Raw genomic sequence first — 22,387 nt, 5'->3', positions numbered from 1 at the left:
AGGAAGGGCTCTGGACTTGCCCTCAGGACACCTCCATTCTCTGGCAGTGGAAGAAGACATGAATTTGTTCATTCATCCATCCATCCATTCATTAAACATTTATTAAGTACCTCCTGCGTAATCCAGACCCTGTGCACATACTGGGAGGCAGTCCTTCCCCCTGCCTTTGGCCTCAGTGGGTCCCTAAGATCCAAAGCCCAGAGGAGGGCAAGTGCCAACTTTCCATGGCAACCATGGCTAGGAAGCCAGTAGGTTGCTGTAGAGGGAGAAGCTTTCGTAGGCACTCAGGGGCTGCTCTTGGGTCTGGTGCGAAGTCAGCACAGGCAGGAGCAATGTGAGGTGGGATGGGGGGGGAACAGTACTGGGGCTGGGACTGTCCATCACTGACATGTCTGTGTCCACAGACTACCTGATGCACAAGCTCACAGCCTCTGATACTGGAAAGACATGTCTCATGAAGGCCCTGCTGAATATTAACCCCAACACTGAGGAGATTGTAAGGACCCTGCTGGCCTTTGCTGAAGAAAATGACATTTTGGAGCGATTCATCAATGCAGAATACACAGAGGAAGCCTACAGAGGTGGGGTGCTGGGTCTCCTCCTTGTTGGGGTCCTGGGTGGGCATAAAAGAACCACGGTGTTTCCCCCCAGGCTGCCCCTGACACCATGGCATCTGTCATCCCTCCCCCAGAACAAGTTCTGTTGTCAATCTGTCTGATAGGGAAACAGACCTGGGGCAGTGACATGGTGGGCCCAAGGCTACCAGGGGGTGTGACTGGGGGCCAGGGCAAACCTCCCATCTCTACTCCTTGCTATACATTGGAGCAAGTCCCCTGCCTGCTCTGGTTTCCACCCTCTCTTAGGCAAAGTGAGGGGGTTGACACTCTCCAGGGGATGGATCTCCACAGACCTCAGACCCTGGAGACTTGGAAACAAGAGCAGTGTGGGGATGCCCAGGCCTGACCTCTCCTTGCCCTCAGCCCCTGATGGGTCTGCCCTGGTTTGTTGTAGGACAGACGGCCTTGAACATTTCCATCGAGCGCAGACAGGTGACCATCACCGAGGCTCTGATCCAGAAGGGGGCTGATGTCAATGCCCATGCCAAGGGCTTATTCTTTAACCCCAAGCACAAACATGAAGGCTTCTACTTTGGTAGGTGGAGTCTCTCAGCAACCAGTCCTGAAGGGAGCTGGGGTCACCAGAGTACTTGGATGGTAGATAGTATTGGTCCCCTTGACCTCTTCACCCTCCCCCCCAACCTCACACCAAACCCATCTTTTTCCGATCTCTTTGGGGCATAGACCTAGTCATTGGGTCAAAGTTTAGAAGCTTTGGGATCATTGTCTCAAATAGCTTTCCAGAATACCTGGACCAGTCTACAATTCCCCCCAAAATGCCTGTGCGCCTATTTTCCCATAGGCTCTCCAGCATTTGCATTTCCTCTCTCTAAGGTAGAGCTTAAGGTAGAATCTTGGAGTTGCTTTAATTCACCTTTCTCTAATCACTAGTGATTTGTAGCATTTTTCTTATGACTGTTGATAGCTTGCATTTCTTTCTTAGGAATTGCCTGTTAATATCCTTTGGCAGTTTGTCAGTGGAAGGAGGAGGGGGAGTTGATTTTCATTCTTATACACATTTGAATCAGTCCCTAGTCACTTGTATGCCTAAGAAATGAGACCCTTATCAGAGAAATGATGCAAAGACTTTTCCCCAATTATCTGTCTTCCTTCTAATTTTAGCTATTTTAGTTTTGTTTGTATAAAACCTCTTTACATTTTATCTAATCAAAATCCTCCACTTTATTTACCCTGTTCCTCTTTATCCTTTTTTTGTCTATAAACTTTCCCCCTCATATGGATATGACAAGAATGTCTTCATTGCTCCTCTAATTTGTAATTACTAAATAGTAATTGTTTCTCTTTTACCCAGGAACCCTGAGGGTCTTCCCCTCCCAGTTTGACTTTTTCATTCTTTGATTAAAGGGGCCATTCCTTGAGTAAGTACTCAAAAAGAAGCCTATTCGTTGAATGGGTGTCTCTCACTCAAAGTGAGAATGTGATAAGACCTTAGCCTGAAAGGGCCAGGGTCTCACTTTGCATCCTGGGCCATCTCCAGCTGTTCTGATGAATATCTGGTCACTGGACCCAGATGGCTCAGGAGAAGAAAGTGAGGTTGGTGACCTTGCACAGCCCTACCTCATTCAAATCAAAGTCAGCTGCAAGTCATGTCATCATCTTGATGTCATGGTCCTCTTTGAGAATGAAGGACAAGTACAACTTGCTTATGATGTCATCCTTATGTTTAACTCATGTGCATGTCTGGAGCATGTCCTGGTGCACCGTGTAAGATGCTGGTCTGCTCTTTGTTTCTGCCTGACTGCTTTCCCATTCACTCAGATAGTGAGTCCTTCCCCTAGGAGCTGAGATCTTTGTCCTACCAAATCCTAGGCTGCTGTGCTCATTTGCTTCTATGTATTGTTTACCTTATCTGTTCCATGGATCAAATGGTTTCTGATTCAGTACCGAATCTTTCCTATTAGTCCTGCTTTGTGCCGTGGTTTGAGATCTGTCCTGTTAGGCATCCCCCTCACTCAGCTTCCCTTCCTCCAGCCTTCTTGGCTTTTTTCCCATGATTTTCCTTGAGATTCTTGACCTTTTGTTCCTTCAGGTGAATCTTACTTTTCTAGTTCTCTAAAATAATCCTTTAGTTGTTTTATGAGTAAATTGACTTAGGAGGTATGTGTTATCATTTTAATGATATTGGCTCAGCCTACCCATGAGCAGTCAGTTTCTCTACTCATTTGGCCCTATGTATTCATGTAAGAAATGTTTTGTAATTGTAATTTTTATAGTTCCTGGTTAGCTTGGCAGAAAGAAATTCCAAGAATTGTATTCATTCTGTGGTTATTCAAAATGGAATTTCTCTTTCTATTTCTTCCTGGGTTTTGTTAGTAACATGCACAAATGCTGACAATTTGCATGGATATATTTTATGTCCTGAAATTATTTTTCAATTGAAGTTTTTAGTTGCCTTTCTAGGGTACTTAAAAAAAATTTTTTTTTAATTTTTCATTTTTAACACAGTTCATGTCACATAAATGAATTCTAACTTTTGTTCAGATGATACTTCTTTTAAAGCATTTACAGTATAGGCCACATAAGAATTTTTTTTTAACGTTAACCAACTGAGACACAAATAATAATTACGTATGCTAACTTCACAAGCCCTTGACCTAATTGTCTCCACACTGTTACTAAGAATTAAAGGACCCTAACTTATTGTTGTTAGTCTAAAGTCCTAAGCCTAATAGCTTAATTTTAGACTTTACCTTGGATGTTTCCCTACCAACAATCCATAATTTAGTAGATCTGGTACTAAGTTTACAAACCTTTTAACTATAGGAAATTGCCACCAAGAGTAGGGACATTGTAGGGATACAACATCTCCCCAACTTCATGTCAATTCCAGTCAGGTCAACTTGCATTCAGTCAGGCTTAAAGTCCACCAGGTGTCAGTGGGGAAATTGAGTCAGGAGAATCCTACCTCAGCCCAGGCTGAACAGCCGCTCTCCCACTTTTCCCATGAGGTCACCTTTTGCAGTTCATAGCAGCATCTCACAGGCTTACTGGCATCATGGATTGGAGGCTCAGATCGCCTTTCTTGCTGTCCATACCTGGAGTTAGACTCAGAAGAACAGTCAGTTAATAGTCCCATAGTATCTTAAAATAGCAAGTTTCAATAACCAGGTTTCAGATATGACTATGATTTCACATTGGTTAAGGAACATCTTTCGAGGCAAGTCTTAAGTGGTTACATGCCTTTCTATACATGTTCTAGTTCCTGATTAAATAACAATCATAAAATCAAGTTTACCATTAAAACCTTAACTTTACCATCAATGCCAAATTTTATCCAAAGTTACCTGCCTCTAGGAAACTTAGACTAAAATTCTTTTCCCCAAACTAAAGATATCTCTGATTTAGTCTCAGTAATTAATTCAGTCAATTGTTTTAATAATAATTACTTTTACATCACTTTGCAACATGTCCAATATTTCTCCCCATCTCTCTCCTCCCCCACCCCCTGAAACCTTGCATTCTGATTACCCCTTCCTTCAGTGTACCCTCCCTTCTATCATACCCCGCCCTTCCCTTATCCCCATCTTCTCTCTTTTCATGTAGAGCAAGATAAATTTCTATACCCCATTACCTGTGTTTCTTATTTCCCAGTTATATGCAATAATAATTCTCAATATTTGTTTCTAATACTTTGAATTCCACCATCTCTCCCTCCCTCCCTCCCTACCCAACCCCAATGAGAAGACAAGCAATTCAATACAGACTAAATATGTGTCATTTTGCAAATGACTTCCATAATAATCATGTTGTATAATACTAACTATATCGCCCTCTATCCTACTCTATCCTCCCTTATTTTTTTATTCCCTCATTTGACCTTGTCTCTTCCCAAAAGTGTTTACTTCTAGTTGCTCCCTTCTCCCATTTGCCCTTCCTTCTATCATCCCACTCTCCCCACTTATCCCCTTCTCCCCCACTTTTCTGTGGTGTAAGATAGATTTTCATGCCAAATTTAGTGAGCATGTTAATCCCTTCTTAAGCCATGTGTGAAGAGAGCAAGCTTCGCTTTTCTCCTCTGACCTCCTCCCTTTTCTCCTCCATTGAACAAGATTTTTCTTATCTCTTTTACGAATTATAGTCTGCCCTATTCCATTTCTTCTTTTCTTCTCCCAGTATTTTCCTCCCTCATCCCTTAATTTTAATTTTTTTTTGTGGATATCATCTTTTCTGATTCAACTCAACCTGTATACTCTGTCTATATGTGTATATGTGTATGTATATGTGTACAATCCCTCCACCTATTCAAATACTGAGAAAAATATCAAGAGTTGCAAATATTATCTTTCCATGTAGGAATGTAAACAGTTCAGCTTTAAAAAATCTTTTATGATTTCTCTGTTTACCTCTTTACCTTTTCATACATCTCTTGATTCTTGTGTTTGAAAGTCAAATTTTCTCTTCAGTTCTGGTCTTTTCATCATGAATGCTTGAAAGTTCTCTATATCATTGAATGACCATTTATTCCCTTGAAGTACTATACTCAGTTTTGCTGGGTATGTGATATTTGGTTTTAATCCCAGTTCCTTTGACTTTTGGAATATCCTATTCTAAGCCCTTCAAACCCTTAATATTGAAGCTGCCAGATCCTTTGTTATCCTGATTGTATTTCCACAATACTCAAAGTGTTTCTTTCTAGCTGCTTGCAGTATTTTCTCCTTGACCTGGGAACTCTAAAATTTGGCCACAATATTCCTAGGAGTTTCTCTGTTTGGGTCTTTTTCAGGAGGTGATAGGTAGATTCTTTCAACATTTATTTTGCCTTCTGGTTCTAGAATATCAGGACAGTTTTCCTTGATAATTTCATAGAAGATAATGTCTAGGCTCTTTTTCTTATCATGGCTTTCAGGTAGTTCCATAATTTTTAAAATTGTCTCTCCTGAATCTATTTTCCAGGTCAGTTGTTTTTCCAATGAAATGTTTCAAATTATCTTCTATTTTTTCAAACTTTTTGTTTTGTTTTTTAATGGTTTGGTTTATCTCATAGTCATTTAGTTCTCTGAACTCAATTCTCTCTTTCAAAGTATTGTTTTGTTCGGTGAGTTTTTGAACCTTCTCGTCCATTTGGCTAATTCTACTTTTTAAAACCTCCTTCTCCTCACTGACTTTTTGGACCTCTTTTTCCAATTGAGTTAGCCTCTTTTTAAAGGTGTTATTTTCCTCATCATTTTTTTTTTTTTGGTTCTCCTTTAGCAAGCTGCTAACTCACTTTTCAAGTTCTTCTATTGCCTGAGTCCAGTTTAAGTTCCCTTTGGAGGCCCTGGAGGCAGGGACCTTGACTTCCTGTGACAGTATGCCTTGTTTTCCCTCATCTGAAAGGATGGGAGGAGACACCTGTTCACCAAGAAAGTAACCTTCTATGGTCTTATTTTTTTTTCTCTTTTTTGGGCATTTTCCCAGCCAGTTACTTGATTTCTGAATCCTTTGTCAAGAGGATGGTCCTATTGCCCTTCCTCTCCCCAGTACAGTGTTCGAGGTTGAGATTCAACTCAGCTGCTCTATTCCCTGGGACTTTGGGTGGGGGCGGGGCCATCACTCAGGGCTGAGGTTTAGATCAGTTCCTCCCTACTGCCAGAGGATTTAAGCTGAGCTGCCTAGATAATGGACCCAAGTTGCTTCCCAGCCACCGTAGCTGCCTGCAGTCTGCTGCTGCTGCTGCTGTCACCGGGGGCTATTGCTGGAGGAACGCTATTCCCCTCTCACCCAGCTGAGAAAGCCCTCCCATGCTGACCTTTGAAGCTTTCTTTGTTACTTGTGGATTGAGGGATCTGAGACCCTCCCTGCTGGGGATTCTGCCCTGGAGGTCTGTTCAGGTCCTGTTTCTCCCAGTGCCACATGGCCAGGGCTGAGCTCTGCTCTGCTCAGCATCCTGTGAGATAGAACTTTCCTGTTGGTCTTACAAGTTACCTTTGGTTGGAAATTTCTTTCGCTCTATTTTCTGTGGCTTCTGCTGCTCTAGAATTTGCTGAGAGTTATTTTTATGGTATTTTGTGGGTTGTGAGGGAAGCATTAGAGTATATGTGTCTTTCTGCTCTGCCTTGTTGTCTCCGTGCCCCCTTTCTAGGGTATTTTAAGTAAACTCACTATTATTTGCACAAAACAATAATTTTGTTTCCTCTTTGCCTGTACTTATTCCTTCAGTTTCTTTTTCTTGTCCCATTGCTATAGCTAGCATTTCTAGAATTTCCAACACTTAACACACTATCTGGCACTTAGTAAAGGCTTAATAAATGCTAATTGTTTGACTAACTATTACTGTATCAAACAGTAGGTGACAATATGCATCCTTTCTTTAACTGATATTATTGGAAAAGTCCCTACTTTAGCCTTCTTAAATGTAATTATAATACTTATCATATTAAAAAAGGTCTATTTATTCCTATGCTTTCTAATGTTTTTAACAGAAATGGGTATTATATATCATCAAAAGCTTTTTCTACTTCATTTGATAAAATCATGTGATTTTTATTATTAATTTGTATATTATATTAATAATTTGCCTAATATTGAACTAATTCTGAATTCTTGTATATACAACTTTGAATAGCATCTAATCTTTGTGAGACATTGTTATAGTCTCCTAGCTGATATTTTATTTAAAAATTTGCATCAATAGTGATTAGGAATTTTGGTCTATATTTTTCTTTCTCTATTTTGACTCTCTAATTTAGGTATCAAGCTTGTATTTTTATCACTGGAGAAAAAATTAATGAGACCCTTTCTTTCCCAATTTTACAAATAGTTTGTGTAATATTGGACTTAATTTTTCTTTAATATTTGATAGAATTTGCTGGTTGTGATATCAAGGACACCATCATACACAGGAGGACATGCTGTACAGGTTTTCAGATATGCTTTTCTAAAAGGAAAGCAACTTTTGAGGGGTCAGTATTCTACTTTAATCAAGCACATATATCATTCACTTAGTTCTGGGGAAAAAGTCAGCACCTTGAACTTCAGGGAAAATGCAAATAGAAATTACAAGCAGAAATTACAAACAGAAAGACCAGCAGACAGGGATTGCAATAGTCTGACCATAAGCAATACATGCATCACAGATCAACAGTCAGATCCAATTGTCTGACCATACATATACATAATTACCAGAGAGAGAAGCACCAATATCTGGGTTTTCAAAACTAGGGGTTCCTTGGCAGCTACCCAGGGTCTCCTCTGGCCAAACAAATGCTTCTAATGAGTAAGCCTGAAAACAAAACCTCACCTCAGAGTATATGTACACTTTTCAGAGCCAGAGGTCATCACAGCCCAAGAGAACCAGTGCCTCATTAGAAATTAGCAAAAGGTGTGGGCCTTCCTACAAAATAAATCTCCCCTAATCAAGTTTCCCTTAATGGACAGGCCCATTAATGGGTGGGGAAGATCTTAACTCTCATTAACATAATTGACATCACACTTATATCTGGTCATGGTTTTTCCTCCCATTTGAGAATTGGTTAGGGCTTGTTCATTTTTTTTTTAAATTCTGAAATTGAGTTATTTATTTCTTGTTATGTTCATCTGAGCATTGCACATTTTGGTAACAATCTATTCTATTAAGTTGTCAGTTTTATTGGCATATAATTGGGTGAAATAATTTATGATTTCCTTTATGGTTTCCATAATTCCAATAATCCCAAATGGAAGCCAATGGCTTATGGGATTATTTGGGAATTGGCTTCCATTTATCACTTTTAATGATTTTTGAAGTTGCTTTATCTGAGATCATGATTGCTACTCTTTCTTTTTTTTTTTTTTTACATAAGTTGAAGCAAAATGATTTTGCTCCAGCTCCTCATTTTAACTCTGTGTGAATCTTTGTTTCAAGTTTCTTGTAAACAGCATACGGTTATACTGTTGAACTTGACTTTCTTATCTGTTCTGCTGTCCTCATCCATTTTATGGGTGTGTTCATCCTGTTCATATTCAGTTAGAATTTTTAGTTGGTGCATCTCCTTCCATCCTATTCTCACACTTTTTCCTCTCTGCACCTAGCCATGTGCTCTATGCATTATGCATTCAGCTCGCTGGTCCTTTTTCTGTTTCCCCTGCCAAGAGCCCACTCACAGATTCTTTCTCTTTCTTTCCTTTCTGTTTCCCTACTGAGTGAAATGAAGTTCTGCACCTACCTGTGTGTATGTCAGCATTCTACTCTCCTGATGCCAGTTCCAATGACAGTGAGATCACAAGGGTCCTAGTGAATGCTTGTGTCATCTCTTTATGCATCAGTATTCACTCTCTTCTGAGTTGGCACTCTTATTTACCTTTCTAATGTTTCTTTTGGCCCCTGTGTTTGTTTTTCAAAATTTCTGTGCAGTTTTGTCTTTTTTTCATCAAGAATTCTTGGAAATCTTTGATTACTCCAAGGTTCATCCTTACCCCATCCCCCACCTCCCCACCCTGCCCTCTCATAAGATTATGCTCAATTTTGCTGGATCAATCACTCATGGTTGTAAGCCTGGATCTTTTGCCTTCTGGAGTTTCTTCATCGCAAGTTCTCTGATCTTAGAACAGTAATCAAATAAAAAGTCCTTCCCACCTCTCCAGTCTTTGTAGCTTTTACTGCCCTCCATTTACCCCATAATCCAACCACACTCATTCCCCGGCCATTCTTCTTTAAGAATCTCCATCTCCCTCTCATCTTCCCTATTAGGATGGGAGGTGCTTCCTTTCTATCTTCAACTTTTAGCCCAGTGCCTGCAACTGAGGGAACAATGACTGTCTGCCTGTTAATCTGAAGGGATAACTCCCAAATCTTGTGCTGGAAACTTGGGGCGACCACAGTGAATACAGCCCTGGGCCTGGAGACAAGAAGCCTCCTTTGCCAGGGTTCAAATCCAGCCTCAGACACTTCCTAGCTGTGTGACCCTGGACAAGTCTCTTCATCCTGTTTGCCTCAGTTTCTCAGCTCAGCTCAGTAAAATGACCTGGAGAAGGAAATGGCAAAATACTCCAGAATCTTTGCCAAGGAAGCCTTGAATGGAGTTGTGAAGAACTGGATATGATGAACCATAGCAGCAGCAGCAGCAATGACTAATAAACCTCGTGTGACCCTGACTGGGGCTCCTTAGGACCTGAACTCTTTCCAATGGCTTATGGGATTTTTTTCTTGACTTGGAAGCTCTGAATTTTGGCTGTGGTGTTCCTGGGAGTTTTCAGCTTGAGGTTCCTTCAGGAGGAGACCAGCAGACACTTTGTTTTTCTTCTCTGCTTCCAAGAGATCTGGGCAGTTTTCTTTCAGTGTTTCTGGAAATATAATGTCCAGGATCTTTTGTTGGTAATGGCTTTTAGGCAGTCCAGTAATTCTTTAATTGTCTCTTCTTGATGGGTTTTCCAGAAATTATCTTTTATCTGAGATACCTTATGTTCTTCTATTTTTCAGTCTTTTCACTATTTTAGTATTTCTTATTGCCTCATGGAATTTTTAACTTCTGTTTGGCCATTCTAGTTTTCAGGGAATCTATTTCTTGGCTAAGATTTTTGTTTTTTTTAAATCTCTTATGCAGAACTGTTAATTCCCTCTCCAAGTCTTTCCTTCAGTGTTCTAATTTCTTTTCCAGTTCTTTTCTCCAGAACTCTTGTTTCATTTGTAAACTCATTTTAAAACTTTTGCTTCATTTTTTCCCCCAATGATTCTAGTTGAACTTATGTCCAAGTTGTGTTTTGTTTTGAGTCTATGCTTGTAGACATACTAGAATTCTTTTCTTCTGAATTTCTGCCCTGGGTTTCCCATCACTACAATAGCTTTCCGATAGTGAGGTTTGTTTGTTTACTCTTTCTTCCAATCTTCCTTCCAGAAATGGGATCTTGTGTTAGGACCAGGCTCTGCACACTTCTTGAGGAAATGTTGAGGCCCTTGTTTGGTCCAGATTTGTATTTTCTGGGTCCTGATACTGCTTTCTCCAGGTTTTGAGTGTCTTTCAGGGACCTCAAGGCAGCTCAGTCTAGAGACTTGAGAGTTTTCACTGTTCCTAAAGTGATTTGGCCTAGGAAAAAGTCTGCTCACTGAACTTTTGGTCTGACAATTGTAGCTCCTGACCCCAGGTTTGGGTCTGGGCAGCACAACAGTGCACTTGCCCCAGGTTGAACCCCCAGGCTCTAGAAGACCCATCAGGCTCATAGGGACTGAGCTCTCCTCATAGGCTGAGCTCCTTCCCTTGGTTACTCAGCCATAAGAATCAGACCAGGCTGGAGAGTGAATTCTAGACACCCCCCTGCCTCTGACCAGAGTCAGAGCTATACACTTGGGGCTTTTTTCTGTCCCTCTCCTTTCCCAGTATGTGGCCCCTGCCCCCTGCTTCCTGTAGGTCACTTTACACTTCTGAGTGTGTGAGAGCTCACTCCCGGGCACACAGTAGGGTTGCCACTGGCCTCCTGTCCCTGTGTTCAACACTGTCAGACCTGTCAGACCTATCTTTACTGGCTCTGGAATTGTTTCTGACCTGGCCTGCTTTGCCACTTTCTGGGGTTATATGATGGCCCTCTGGCACCACGCGCTCATTATACTGGTGCTGGGTCTGGTATAGTCACCAGCCTCCCTGCTAGCTGGGATTGAAGGCATGCACTTCCATGCCCAGCTGTCCCCATTTGCCAGGTTCAGATGGTCAGCACCTTGTGTAGGGTCATAGAGAGAGAAAGGGCTAGAGCTGGGACTCCAAGCCAGGCCTCCCAACCCAAGAAAAGCCCTCTTCCTGTGGCAAGCCCTTACCAGCCCAGGACCCAGGATTCAGCAGCAGCAGCAGCATCCAGCTGACTAGCAAAGTCACTCAGGTTTTTATCCTCCAGTCTGCACATACTCTGCAGGCCTAAATCTGTTCAAAACTAGAGCTCACAAGCCCCCACCCATGAATTTATCTTCCCTGGTTAGCCAAAGGATATAATGAATCAAAGTCAAAGGCATTTAAAGAAATAGCTCAAGAAGGAAGGAAGCAATAGAGCTTCCCCCCCTAAGCCTGGGCACATTGTGCACACTTTCAATGAAAAGCGAGGACCGGTCTAAGGAATAGGCAGTGTGGGCAGGGCACATGCATGGACAGGCGCAGTGTGGGCCCTGAGAAGGGGGACAGCACTCCCATGGAGGGGCAGCTCATGTCTTCTGGGGACATCGCTGGGCTAATTGGGCTCATGCAGCAAAAGCTTCAGCCCAATGTCCAGGTACTGCCACGTGAGACATCCCTAAGAGTCCTTGCTGGCCTTGAGGTCATTACTGTACTGCTGGCCACTGCTCCACCTGTCTCCTGGCTGCTGTTCTGATGGCCGTACATGGTCACCACTGGTCACTGCTCTGATGGCTGGCCGCTGCTCTGATGGCCGTTCACGGTCACTGCTGGTCTCTGCTCTGATTGCTGTGCACAGTCACCATTGGTCACTGTTCCCCTGAGCAGGACAGTTCCTCTCCACTTTTAGCCCTTGACTTCAGTTAGAGTTCCTCCCTTGAGCCTCTTCCCGCCCCCCTCCACTTTTCGCACACAACCTGAGTTTCTGATTTGCTGCTTTTTTTTTTTTTAAAAGAAGGGCAGGGGCCTCACATAGCCCTTTACATGGACCATGGACTTACCCTGGGGAGGGGCTGCTCTGTCCCTCTGCATCCCGAGTGGCTGAAATGGGTGTTTTCTCTCCAGAAAGAGCTCCCACTCCCCAGGCCCCAGACTCTCAGAAACACAAAGGTGCTCCAACCGATAGGCTCCTCCAGACCTAAATCTGTTTTCTTCAGCAGGGTACATCTGTCTCATCTATCTGATTTGGGGTTAGAAAGTCTATGTAACTCCTGATTTAATTTCCAGGAGCTGAAGTAGCCTAGTCAGTATCTTTCACAAGGCTTCTCTTCGAGAAAACGTTCTAGAGTTCTAGGGGCTGAGCACCCTTTCTGCCCCTCTCCCTGCCAACATAGAAAAGTAGAAAAAACTAGACTCAAGGTTAAGGTGACTGCTGCCAGCCTCATGGCTTTCCTGTCCTTTCTTACATCCATATGGTTGATTAGCCTAAGTCCCAGTGATGAAGTCCTGGGGCTGGTGTTTGGTGGAGAATGCATAAAGGTAGAAAGGAAGTGGCACTGGGCTGACCACATGGCTCCCAATCGCAGGTGAAACGCCCCTGGCCCTGGCCGCCTGCACCAACCAGCCAGAAATCGTCCAGTTGCTGATGGACAACGAGAAGACAGACATCGCTTCCCAGGACTCGCAGGGAAACAACATCCTGCATGCCCTGGTGACAGTGGCGGAAGATAGCAGGACACAAAATGACTTTGTCAAGGAGATGTATGACATGATCCTCCTCAGAAGCCAGGACCCAGAGCTAGAGACTGCACAGAACAAGGATGGCCTCACACCGTTGCAGCTGGCCGCCAAGACGGGCAAGTCAGAGGTGAGCAGGAGGGCGAGGAAGACAGGAAGGCACAGGAAGGTGAGGAGATGGCAGAGCCAGTTCACCAGGATGCCATACTGGGACCTGGGCAATGCCAGGAGCTTGTCAGTCAGGGGATGCACATGCTAGGCCTAGAAGTCAGAGGCTTCAAGGGCCCTCATTTTAGAGAGAAGAAACTGAGGCCTGAGGTCCCCCAGGGAGAAACATCAGAGGCCTGACTGGAACCCACGTCCTCCAGCTCCAGAGTGGGTGAGCTCAGGCTTTGCCTGGCCCAGGGAGCAGCTCAGGGATCTCCCCCTTTTGGGTACTTTTAAATGCCTAAAGCAAACTATATGGGCAACTAAGGATGTTAAGTGTCATTGTTTTTGAGACAGGTCTCTGATGTGGGTTAATCCCCCCTCTTGGCATTGAATAATACAGCAGCCCCCCCTGAGAGTCCCAAAGCACATGGCCTGGTGCTGTGCTAGTAAGTTTCCAAGTCCCACACCACGTCCAGCCCTTCCACATCTGAGGGTCATTTCTGCACGATGTTTTTCCAGAGCCTAACCAAACTCTGCCAAGAGATAGTTTGGGGTCCTGCGGCCCCCACCCCAGATACGAGCAGTCCCCTGTTCTTGTCAGCAGGACAGGGACAAGAGATCCAGCTGTGGGGAATGGACTGTTTGGCACCATCCACACTCTCCCATGGCTCATGCTGGCAAGGTAGAGGCCTATGTGCTCCTTGGGTCCTCCCTGAGACATGAAGGAGCCTGGAAAGGGGTCAAATGTAGTAACTAAGACAAAACTGTCTCCAGAGGGAGAGGGGGATGAAAACTGAGGGGCAGGGCAAGTTCTCACTGCCCCCCTAGCTGTCAGTTATACTGTGCTTTGAAGAAGCTTGGGATTGTGGGAGCATCATAGCCAGCCTCCCCTCCCCCTTCACCTCAGCCTGGCCTCATAGGCACCATGGTCTAACTGTTGGACAGCCAGTCAGATGGTAGGTCATGCCTAACCCCTTGCTCAGGGGGTGTGATGCCAGCCAACCCTCATGGGTCAGCCGCAGGTCGGGTGCCTCAGGGCTGGGGGCCAGCCAGAAGGGCCAGGTGGCCAGAGGCCCCAAAGGGAGCCTTTTCAGTTCCCAGAGAGGCCCAGGATGCTGGGCAACTCCCAGGGGCAGGATTCCAACAGAAACTGAATTGTACTGGAGAGGCGCCGGCCCCTCACTGGGAGAGACCAAGTCCTTGGAGGAAAAGCAGGGTCATTGTTCACTCTGAGCAGTCCCCATCAGGCTCCCCCAAAGCATTTCTCTGGGGGGGGGGTCATTCTGTCCTGCACCTCCCCCACACCACGTGTGTGTGTGTGTGCCCATATGAGCCCCCCTATCCCATGTGTGATGCATGTGAGCCCTCCCCCACGTTGGGATGTGGGCATCTCTGGGGATTTCTGTCATTAATTCAAGAGGCTAACTTGGTGATGCTGAGGGTGCCCAGTTCAAGAGGACTCTGGGTCTACCCTGTGTTTGGGCTAGATTCTGGGGGAGAGGGGCCATCAGAGCACAGAGTGATGGGTCTGGAGGCAGCAAGACCTGAGTTCAAATCTTTCCTCAGACACTTTCTGGCTGTGTGACCCTGGGCAGGTCACTTAACCTCTGCCTGCCTCAGCTTCATCAGTAATGTCATTTATAAAGTGCTCTGAGATTTACAAAGTGTTTTACATGTTAACTCATCGGATCCTCACAACAACCCTCAAGGAAACTGAGGCACACAGAGTCCCACGCCCAGTGTTGGAGGCAGGGTTTGAACTCACGTGGTCTCATGGGTGAATGGCAGCTTAGAGTTAGGGAGGGAGCTCTGGAGAGGCCTGGGTTAGGATTCTCCCTCTACCTCTCCCTGTGTGACCATGAGTGAGTCTCTTCATCCCTGAGCCTGTTTCCCCATTTTAAGAAGACGCTGGCCTCAACGGCCCACTCTGCATCTGGGATCCAGAAGTCTATGAAGACAGCTGGCCAGGTGATGTCGGTGCTGCGTGAGGATGCACCACTTGACCCAGGGAGCAGGCCTTAAATTGTGAATGGGAGGTGGGATACAGATCCTGAGGAGGGCCATGTGTCCTTCAGTGACTGACTCCTGGACACCAGAACACAAGTGTGTCCATGTTCAGATGGCAAAACCCTCTGACCAAATTGAATACTGCAGCTCCTCATTTACAAACCCTTTCTCAACAAGGGCTTATCTAGTCCCCTCCAGTCTCTTCTCTGGGCCTTCATGGGAATCAGTGAGGCAGACCCGGGAGGGAGGCCCTCTCTCCACTCCCTATCTGGAAGAAAAAGGCTTGAGATCAGAAGTGAATTTAGCCCTCCTCCCCCAGCCCACAGCAAAACAGGGACCAGTAGGGGTTGGAGGGGTATGGCTCAAGAGCGAATGGGGCATTCACCCCCTCCAAACATCAAGGGGCTCCTCTGTTCATCCTCCTACCAAGCTGGGGGCTATGGGGCTGGCTCTTGGGGACACCACCTCAGAGATCTGCAGGATGGTCACAGTCTGATCGTTCTGTCCTCAGATCCTCAAGTACATCCTCAGTCGAGAGATCAAGGAGAAGCCTCACAGAAGCCTGTCTAGGAAGTTTACAGACTGGGCTTATGGTCCAGTCTCATCCTCCCTCTACGACCTCACCAATGTGGACACCACCACAGAAAACTCAGTGCTGGAGATCATTGTTTATAACACCAACATTGATGTGAGTGGTCTGTCCCTGGACAAGGCTGTGGTCAGCAAGACTGGCACTGACCGTGGGCATCTATTGCCGTGGCTGAAGTCTAAGGACCTTCCATCTTCTGGAGTCAGGAGTCACTCAGAACACAATGGCAGTCCCAGCAGGGGCCAGATCACCAGCCCTTCCCCAATCAGTAGACATGACAGGGAGACAGCAAGGGCCTTGGGGCCCAGAAGGAGAGGATTTGGAGGAAGCCAGAGTGAGGGAAGGACAGAAAGGGCAGGTCTTGGTGGTCAGTGTCCACTTCTAGTTGGCCTGAGGGAGGACTAGCTCAGGACCAAGCCCAGATAGCTCTAACCCCTCCAGTGGAGGCACTGAATCAATACAGAGGCCTCTTAGAATGGTCCAGCCATTCCTCCAGGTCTCTCTCTACTCCATGGCACTCTGCTGGGTGGTCCCTTTCTCTCCATCCTTTCCACAAGGATAATCAGAGAAAGCTAGGTCCCCTGCAGCTGGGCCAGTGGGTTTGGTAGCACCTGAGAAACATGGAGACAGAAAGAGAATGGCAGGGTCCTTCAGAGACTTCCTGACATGCCAGTAGTCCACAAGGAGCCAGCCCTTGTGACGGCGCTCTCCTGGCAGTGTTTAGGATAGGGTAGTGTCCAGTCACACTGTCCTAAAAGGAAGTCAGATTCTCCTGGCCAGCTCTCTGCCATCATCTAAAGGATTCTATAATATTGGCCAGAACTGAGGTGTGAGTGGCAGACTGGGGCATTGACAGTGTCCATTCTAAATGCACCTCCCCTGTGCTCCACCATTATTCAGGGATCCCCAGCAAGGGCTCCTAGTCACAGTGCTCACGTCTCTCAGTGCCTGGGTTTGTCGTTGTTCTTCATCTCACTGATGGCCCTTTGGAGCTGGGCAAATGTCTCCTGACCCACACAGGGACCCACCAACTCCTTAGCAGCCACTTTGGTTCTGTCTCTCACAACGGGCAGAGATGCCTAGGTCTCCCTCTTCAAACAGAGGCCCGCAGGAGCTGTGTCAGCTTCAAGGCACTTGGTGGTTCAGCACCCACTCACAGCCACATCCCAAGAACGCCTGTGACTCTGGGGCTTTCGAGCATAAGTTGTCCTTAAGACCAAAGACACTGAATTAAACAAGATGGCAGATTGTGATAAGAGAAAAGATCCGCTCCATTTCTACATGGGAGATAGTTTATGGGCTATGACATCATCAGGTGCAGAGGGAACTTGTAAACACATAAAGAACATATGTGACCAAAGCGTGCGGTGCATAGAGCCCTGTGTGGCTAGCACGACTCACACCATTGGTGCTGTAGAGCTGGGGGTGAACTGTTTTCTGCTGGGCATTCCCACTGATCTGAGGGCCCCTCTTTTACTCCTTTCTACTCTCCCAGCTTCTTCAGGGATGTCTGCTGGAGTGTAGTGACTAGGAAGCCTGTCCCTGGAAAGGAAAGACTAGAAAGCTTTCAGCGTGTGGTTGAAGACCGTGAACTACCACACCCAGTCAGGCAGCCCTCAAAATCAGCAGGATGCCCCAAACTAAGGCGCTGCTTTGTTTTTCTTTTTGTACTTTAGTCCTGCTGCCTAATTTGAAATACTTGATCCCAGCCACAGGTGAGAAAATTCTGATTTAGGATGAGAAATTCCTGTTAAAGTCCCCAAACGTCGTTCTGTATCCTCAGAGACTGCCAGAGAATTCCATAGGGTTAAAAGTAAACCACAGGAGCTGAGCGAGGGAACCTGGTGTGATCATGTCTGTCCTGTCACACCCTGCATTCTGGGGCCTGTTTTGATCGGATCTCCTCTGTCTCTCGTCTCCTGGCCATAGAACCGCCATGAAATGCTGACCCTTGAGCCTCTGCATACCCTGCTGCGAATGAAGTGGAAGAAATTTGCTAAGTACATGTTCTTCACGTCCTTCTGTTTCTATTTCCTTTATAATATCACCTTGACCCTGGTTTCTTACTACCGGCCCCGGGAGGAGGAGGTACGTGAGATCTCCACCGGCACGCAGTCACTCCTCAACAATAGTGTAAGCCAACTGAGCCCCTTCTCACTCTGGTTGCTAAGTTTGCGTTCAGTTCTGCTAGATTTTCATGCACAGGTCTATCAGGGGTCACCTCTGTGTCCTTAAGGGGAAGGTATGAGCCCAGTCCAGCTCAGCCACCAGGTGTACTGAGAGAGAGCGCTGAGTTCCAGGTTGTTTGGGAAGCTAGCTGAGGTCTTGGGCAGGGAGAGCACCAAAGGGCTTGGGTGATGGAACTGATTCACAGGTAAAATGGCAATCATGCCCTTGACAGAATTTTCTTCCCCCTTCTCTCATGCAGTCAGAGGTCATAGGAACCTGGCACCTAAGACTTCAGGGTCTAGTTGGAGAAACAAAACTCCTACATGTCACACAATTGGACAACAATTCATCTCAGTCAGAGGGGTGTCTGAGGCTGCTCTGTCAGACTCCATCCAGGTCCTGAACTGTGCTGTGGTGATTTTTCCTTCTTTCTCAAGTGAACTGGGTGTAAGTGAGGCAGCGTTGTGCAGTCACCAACCTCACTCTCTCCTCCAGAGCCATTTGGGGCTAGTGCCCAGATATAGATCAGGACAACTAGAGATGGACCCGGAAGTAGTGGGGGACCTTGGCCTTTTAAAGCTAAGGTCTTTCCTAGGTCTCAGTTTGACTGAGGCGATGCCCACTCAGTGATTAAGGCTAGGTAAGAAATGAGGCAGAAAATGGCCTCTTTACCTAGTCAAAACAAACAAATCCATCTGGGAGGGAAAGACCCTCAGGGTCAATAGCAGTTCACACTCACTGTGGGCCAATCAAGGCAGGAGGCTGATATCATTGGATCTAAGGGGATTGTTGGGAATAAAGGGTAAGGATACTAGAAAAGGAGGTAGGGACAGTCAGGCAGCGAAGGTCTTTAAAAGACAAAGGATTTTATATTTGCTGTAAAGGTAGGGAAGGAGGAGACTCATAAAAGAAAATACATTGCAGGGGATTATAAATCAACATCCCAGCAAAATGAAAATGAACAATCCAAATGTCTGGAACCTGGGGTCCTTGGTGTGGCATCTTGGATAAGTCACTTCCCCTCATCTGTAAAATGAGAAATCCCAGCAACAACAGTAGCTAGCTTGTACCTAGCTCTGTCAAATGTTCAAAGCACTTTGAAAGTATGATCTCATTGATCCTCTCAATAGCCCTGGAAAGTCAGTGCATTATTATGCCCATTTTACAGATGAAAAAATGGGCAGACTGAGATTCAGTGGCTTGGCCCAGGCTCACACAGCTAGTAAGTATCTGAGACTGGATTTGAACTCAGGGCTTCCCAGCTCCAGACCCAGTACTCTATCCATCATGGCACTATGTCTTTGCTTAGAACTATTCATGTCTACCTTGCCTTATGGAGCTGTTGGAAGGCTCTACAGAGATGCTGAGATAATGGGTGTGAACACAGCGGGGAAGTCTAAAGTTGGTCAGTCACCAGCTGGGGTGACTGGGCTGACCATCAGGGGTCAGAGCATGTGCTCCATTTTCTTCATGGGGAGAGTGTCTGTGGAGCTGGACGGGTCAAAGCTGTTTCTTCTCTGGGACTGGGTGCTTCTCTAAAGTCTAGTCCCGCCCACAAAGGAGCATTAACACAGTGGATTTGACCATGAGCTGACGCCAGATAGGTTCCATAGGGACAATGAGAGTTGTCCACAGGAGCATGGCTCCCTAGAGAGTGAGAGGCTCTCCCTCCTTGAGGGCTTCAAGGCAAAGCTGATGGCCAATCCTGCCTTGGGGGTGAAGGCGTATGTTCACTAAGATCCCTCCCAGTCTGAGGCTCTAAGACCATTCCTAAACACTCCTGGAGGGTTTCATCACAAGGGCTGGCTCCCTGTGAATAGGCCTCTGGCATGGCAGGAAGTCCACGAAGGACCCTGCCACTCTCCTTTTCTCTCCACTTCCAGGCACTGCCTCACCCACTGGCCCTGACACACAAGATGGGGTGGCTACAGCTCATCGGGAGGATGTTTGTGCTGATATGGGCCACATGCATCTCTGTGAAAGAGGTTAGTGGCCTGCACCCTGCTGCCTGGCACATGGAGAAAGGGCAGAACTCTGTCTTCTCCTGGCATGGCTACTATGGGTGATGCTAACAAAAACTGGCATTTCCATGGCACTAGAAGGGCTGCCTGGTGCTTGATAAGCCCCCATCTCACTAAACTTCCAGGCATCTGAGGCACTGGTCACTCAGCTCTCTGAGCCTCAGTCTCCCTATCTGCAGCATGGGAGTGGTGTGCCAACCAGTGCTTCCAGGAGGGGGGAGGCATGAAGGTCTGGGAGATCAGGAGGTCTGTTGTTCAGCCTCCTACTTGGTGAGAGAACTTGGACAAGTCTCCTTATCTCTTTGGGCCTTAGTTTCCCTTCTGTGAAAGAGCAAATTGACGACAAGAATATTTCTTGGTTCTCTAATGTTTGCCTAAACCTTCATCCCATGCTCATTACAACCCTGGGAGATGTATACTGCAGGCAACATCTCTAGTTTGCAGATAAGGAAACTGAGGCAGGCTCTCTCTCCACTCTCTCTGTTGGTCTCCTGCTTCTGTCTGTCTGCCTGTCTTTCCCTCTCCCCATCCCCTGCCCTTCATGTGTGCCACATCCATCCTGGCTAAACTATTTTCCTTCTGGAATGCATTCTCTCAGCTCAGGTGCTGCCACCTCCATGAAGCCCTCCCTGACTCCACTCCCCTCCCCAATCCCCCAGTTCCTAGGGCTGTTTAATCTCTCCTTTGCTCCTGGGTACCTCTGGCTAATATTATGCTTATCTGTGTCGGAGTTGTCTGCCTCGATTTTGGAAGGTCCAGGGCCAGCACAGTGCTTGGCACAGAGAGGTGCTCAGCAAATATTTGATTGAATCCAGTTAGACTGGGCTCCTCAATCCTCCAGGAAAGGGCTTTGTGGGGGTGGGGCTGGGGTGGGATGCACTTCTTCAGCCATAGAACTTCTTCCTCTCCTAGGGCATTGCTATCTTCCTGCTGAGACCCTCAGACCTGCAGTCCATCCTGTCTGATGCCTGGTTCCATTTTGCATTGTGAGTGTGCTCCAGGGGACCTGTGCTTGTGAGGGAGTGGTGTGGAGCATAGGGTGATGTGTGTGGGAAATGATTATTTGCTGGGGAGGGAGGGACTGAGTCCCTGGAAGAAGGTAGTAGTTGAGGGAGATAAACACAGGTACTGAAGGGAGAGGATAGAAGCACTTCCCAGTCTTGTAATGCTGGCGCCAAGCTGTGCTGGTGGAAAGAGGAGGTCCAAGAAGAGTTAGTAGTAGGTGGGCTGGTGGGGCCAAGGCTGGGATATTGATAACAGATGGCAGAACGGAAGCAGAGCCACTCCCATTCTCTTTTACTTATGATCTAAGACCTGGAAGGGACAGAATAAAAGTAGCTCTCAGGCAGTTCAAACTCAGGATATGGGGACAATTTGAGATTTCCTGGCTGCCCTAGCTGGGGGCCAGGCTGTACCTTTATATCCCCCCATCCATCCCAGGGCCTTGCCTGGAGCAGACACTTAGTAGATGTTGCCTGGATTGTGTTGGATACTATTTCTGAGCCCCCATCAGTGATCTGTGAAAGACTCTAAAGGAAAAGTGAGGGAAGGACAAACACAGACTTCAAAAAGGGCATACATTCTGATGCTCAACTACAGGAAAAGGGGAGAGTTTGTAAACAGACCGGTGACCCTGGCTTTGATTTCTGGCACAACTCTAGAACATATAGTTAAAGGGATGGCTGGTAAACTTTTAGAAAAGGAAGCAGTGATCACAAGAACCTTCATCAAGAACAGATCGGGCCAAATAAATCTCATTTGAGAATTTTTTTTAGCGGAGTAAATAGGTCAAAGGAATGTCACAGAGGGGAGCTCTCTAGATGTCCATGACCCCCTTCATGAAGTCTCTCATGCTATCCTTGAGCACAATGGGAGGACCGTCCCCTTGGTCATTAGTGCTTGGAGGTCACCAGTGGCACACCCAGGGAGCCAAGCCTGACCCCATGCTGTTCAGCATGGTTATTGATGACTTGCCTGGAGACATCCATGGTGCACTTATCAAATTTGCAGGTGACAGGAAAACAGGGAGGATCGCTAGCTAGCACAAGGCACAACAGAGTCAGGATCCCCAAAGCTGGGAGCAGGCGAGAGATTCAGACCCCGTCTGGAAGATGAGGCTTTATGAGTACAAAGTCTCATAATGGGATCCAAAAAGTCTACTTCACAAGTGGCAGGAGGGGACCTTGAGGGTTGTAGAGGCCCCTCCTGTCACCAATGTAATGAGGAAGTTAAGGTAGGGGATGAGTAGGGTGGAGGAGCTCAGGGAGAGTTCCTTTGGACCTGGCCCTGGTCAGGCCTCATCAGCTACATCAGATACGGGTTCTGGGTCTCACAGTTTAAGATAGAGGTATCCAAGGAAGCCACTAGGATGGTGATGGGCCAGCAAAGAAGGCTGGAAGAGCTCTAGGTGTTTGGCATTGAGGGAGTAACATTTGAGGTGGGGATTCCTCAGAGAGCAGAGGCCCCTTGTCAGGAACCTAGGAGCACTGGGATTCTTGGTCAGCTCTGAGTCAGTCTAGGGGGCTGCTGAGCTCTTGGCCAATTAAAATTGGAGTTATGTCCAGCCTCCCAATTGACATACACGGA

The 22,387-nt window shown here is 46.4% G+C and overlaps 1 protein-coding gene across 1 annotated transcript in view; it reads left to right on the top strand.

The window, feature by feature from the left end:
• The window catches only part of TRPV3 (transient receptor potential cation channel subfamily V member 3), a 50,381-nt gene that overhangs the window by 13,460 nt on the left and 14,534 nt on the right, over positions 1 to 22,387 (top strand). Inside the window, exons 6-12 of the mRNA XM_072618992.1 lie at positions 405 to 581; positions 1,012 to 1,152; positions 12,715 to 12,995; positions 15,534 to 15,710; positions 17,541 to 17,744; positions 19,664 to 19,765; positions 20,714 to 20,787. Coding sequence (XP_072475093.1) covers positions 405 to 581; positions 1,012 to 1,152; positions 12,715 to 12,995; positions 15,534 to 15,710; positions 17,541 to 17,744; positions 19,664 to 19,765; positions 20,714 to 20,787 — 1,156 coding nt within the window. The remainder of the gene's footprint in view (positions 1 to 404; positions 582 to 1,011; positions 1,153 to 12,714; positions 12,996 to 15,533; positions 15,711 to 17,540; positions 17,745 to 19,663; positions 19,766 to 20,713; positions 20,788 to 22,387) is intronic.

Source organism: Notamacropus eugenii, chromosome 6 (assembly GCF_028372415.1).
Source record: "Notamacropus eugenii isolate mMacEug1 chromosome 6, mMacEug1.pri_v2, whole genome shotgun sequence".
Classification (NCBI taxonomy): domain Eukaryota; kingdom Metazoa; phylum Chordata; class Mammalia; order Diprotodontia; family Macropodidae; genus Notamacropus; species Notamacropus eugenii.
The sequence above is the reverse complement of the archived record's forward strand: the minus strand, read 5'-3'. Positions and strand labels throughout refer to the sequence as shown.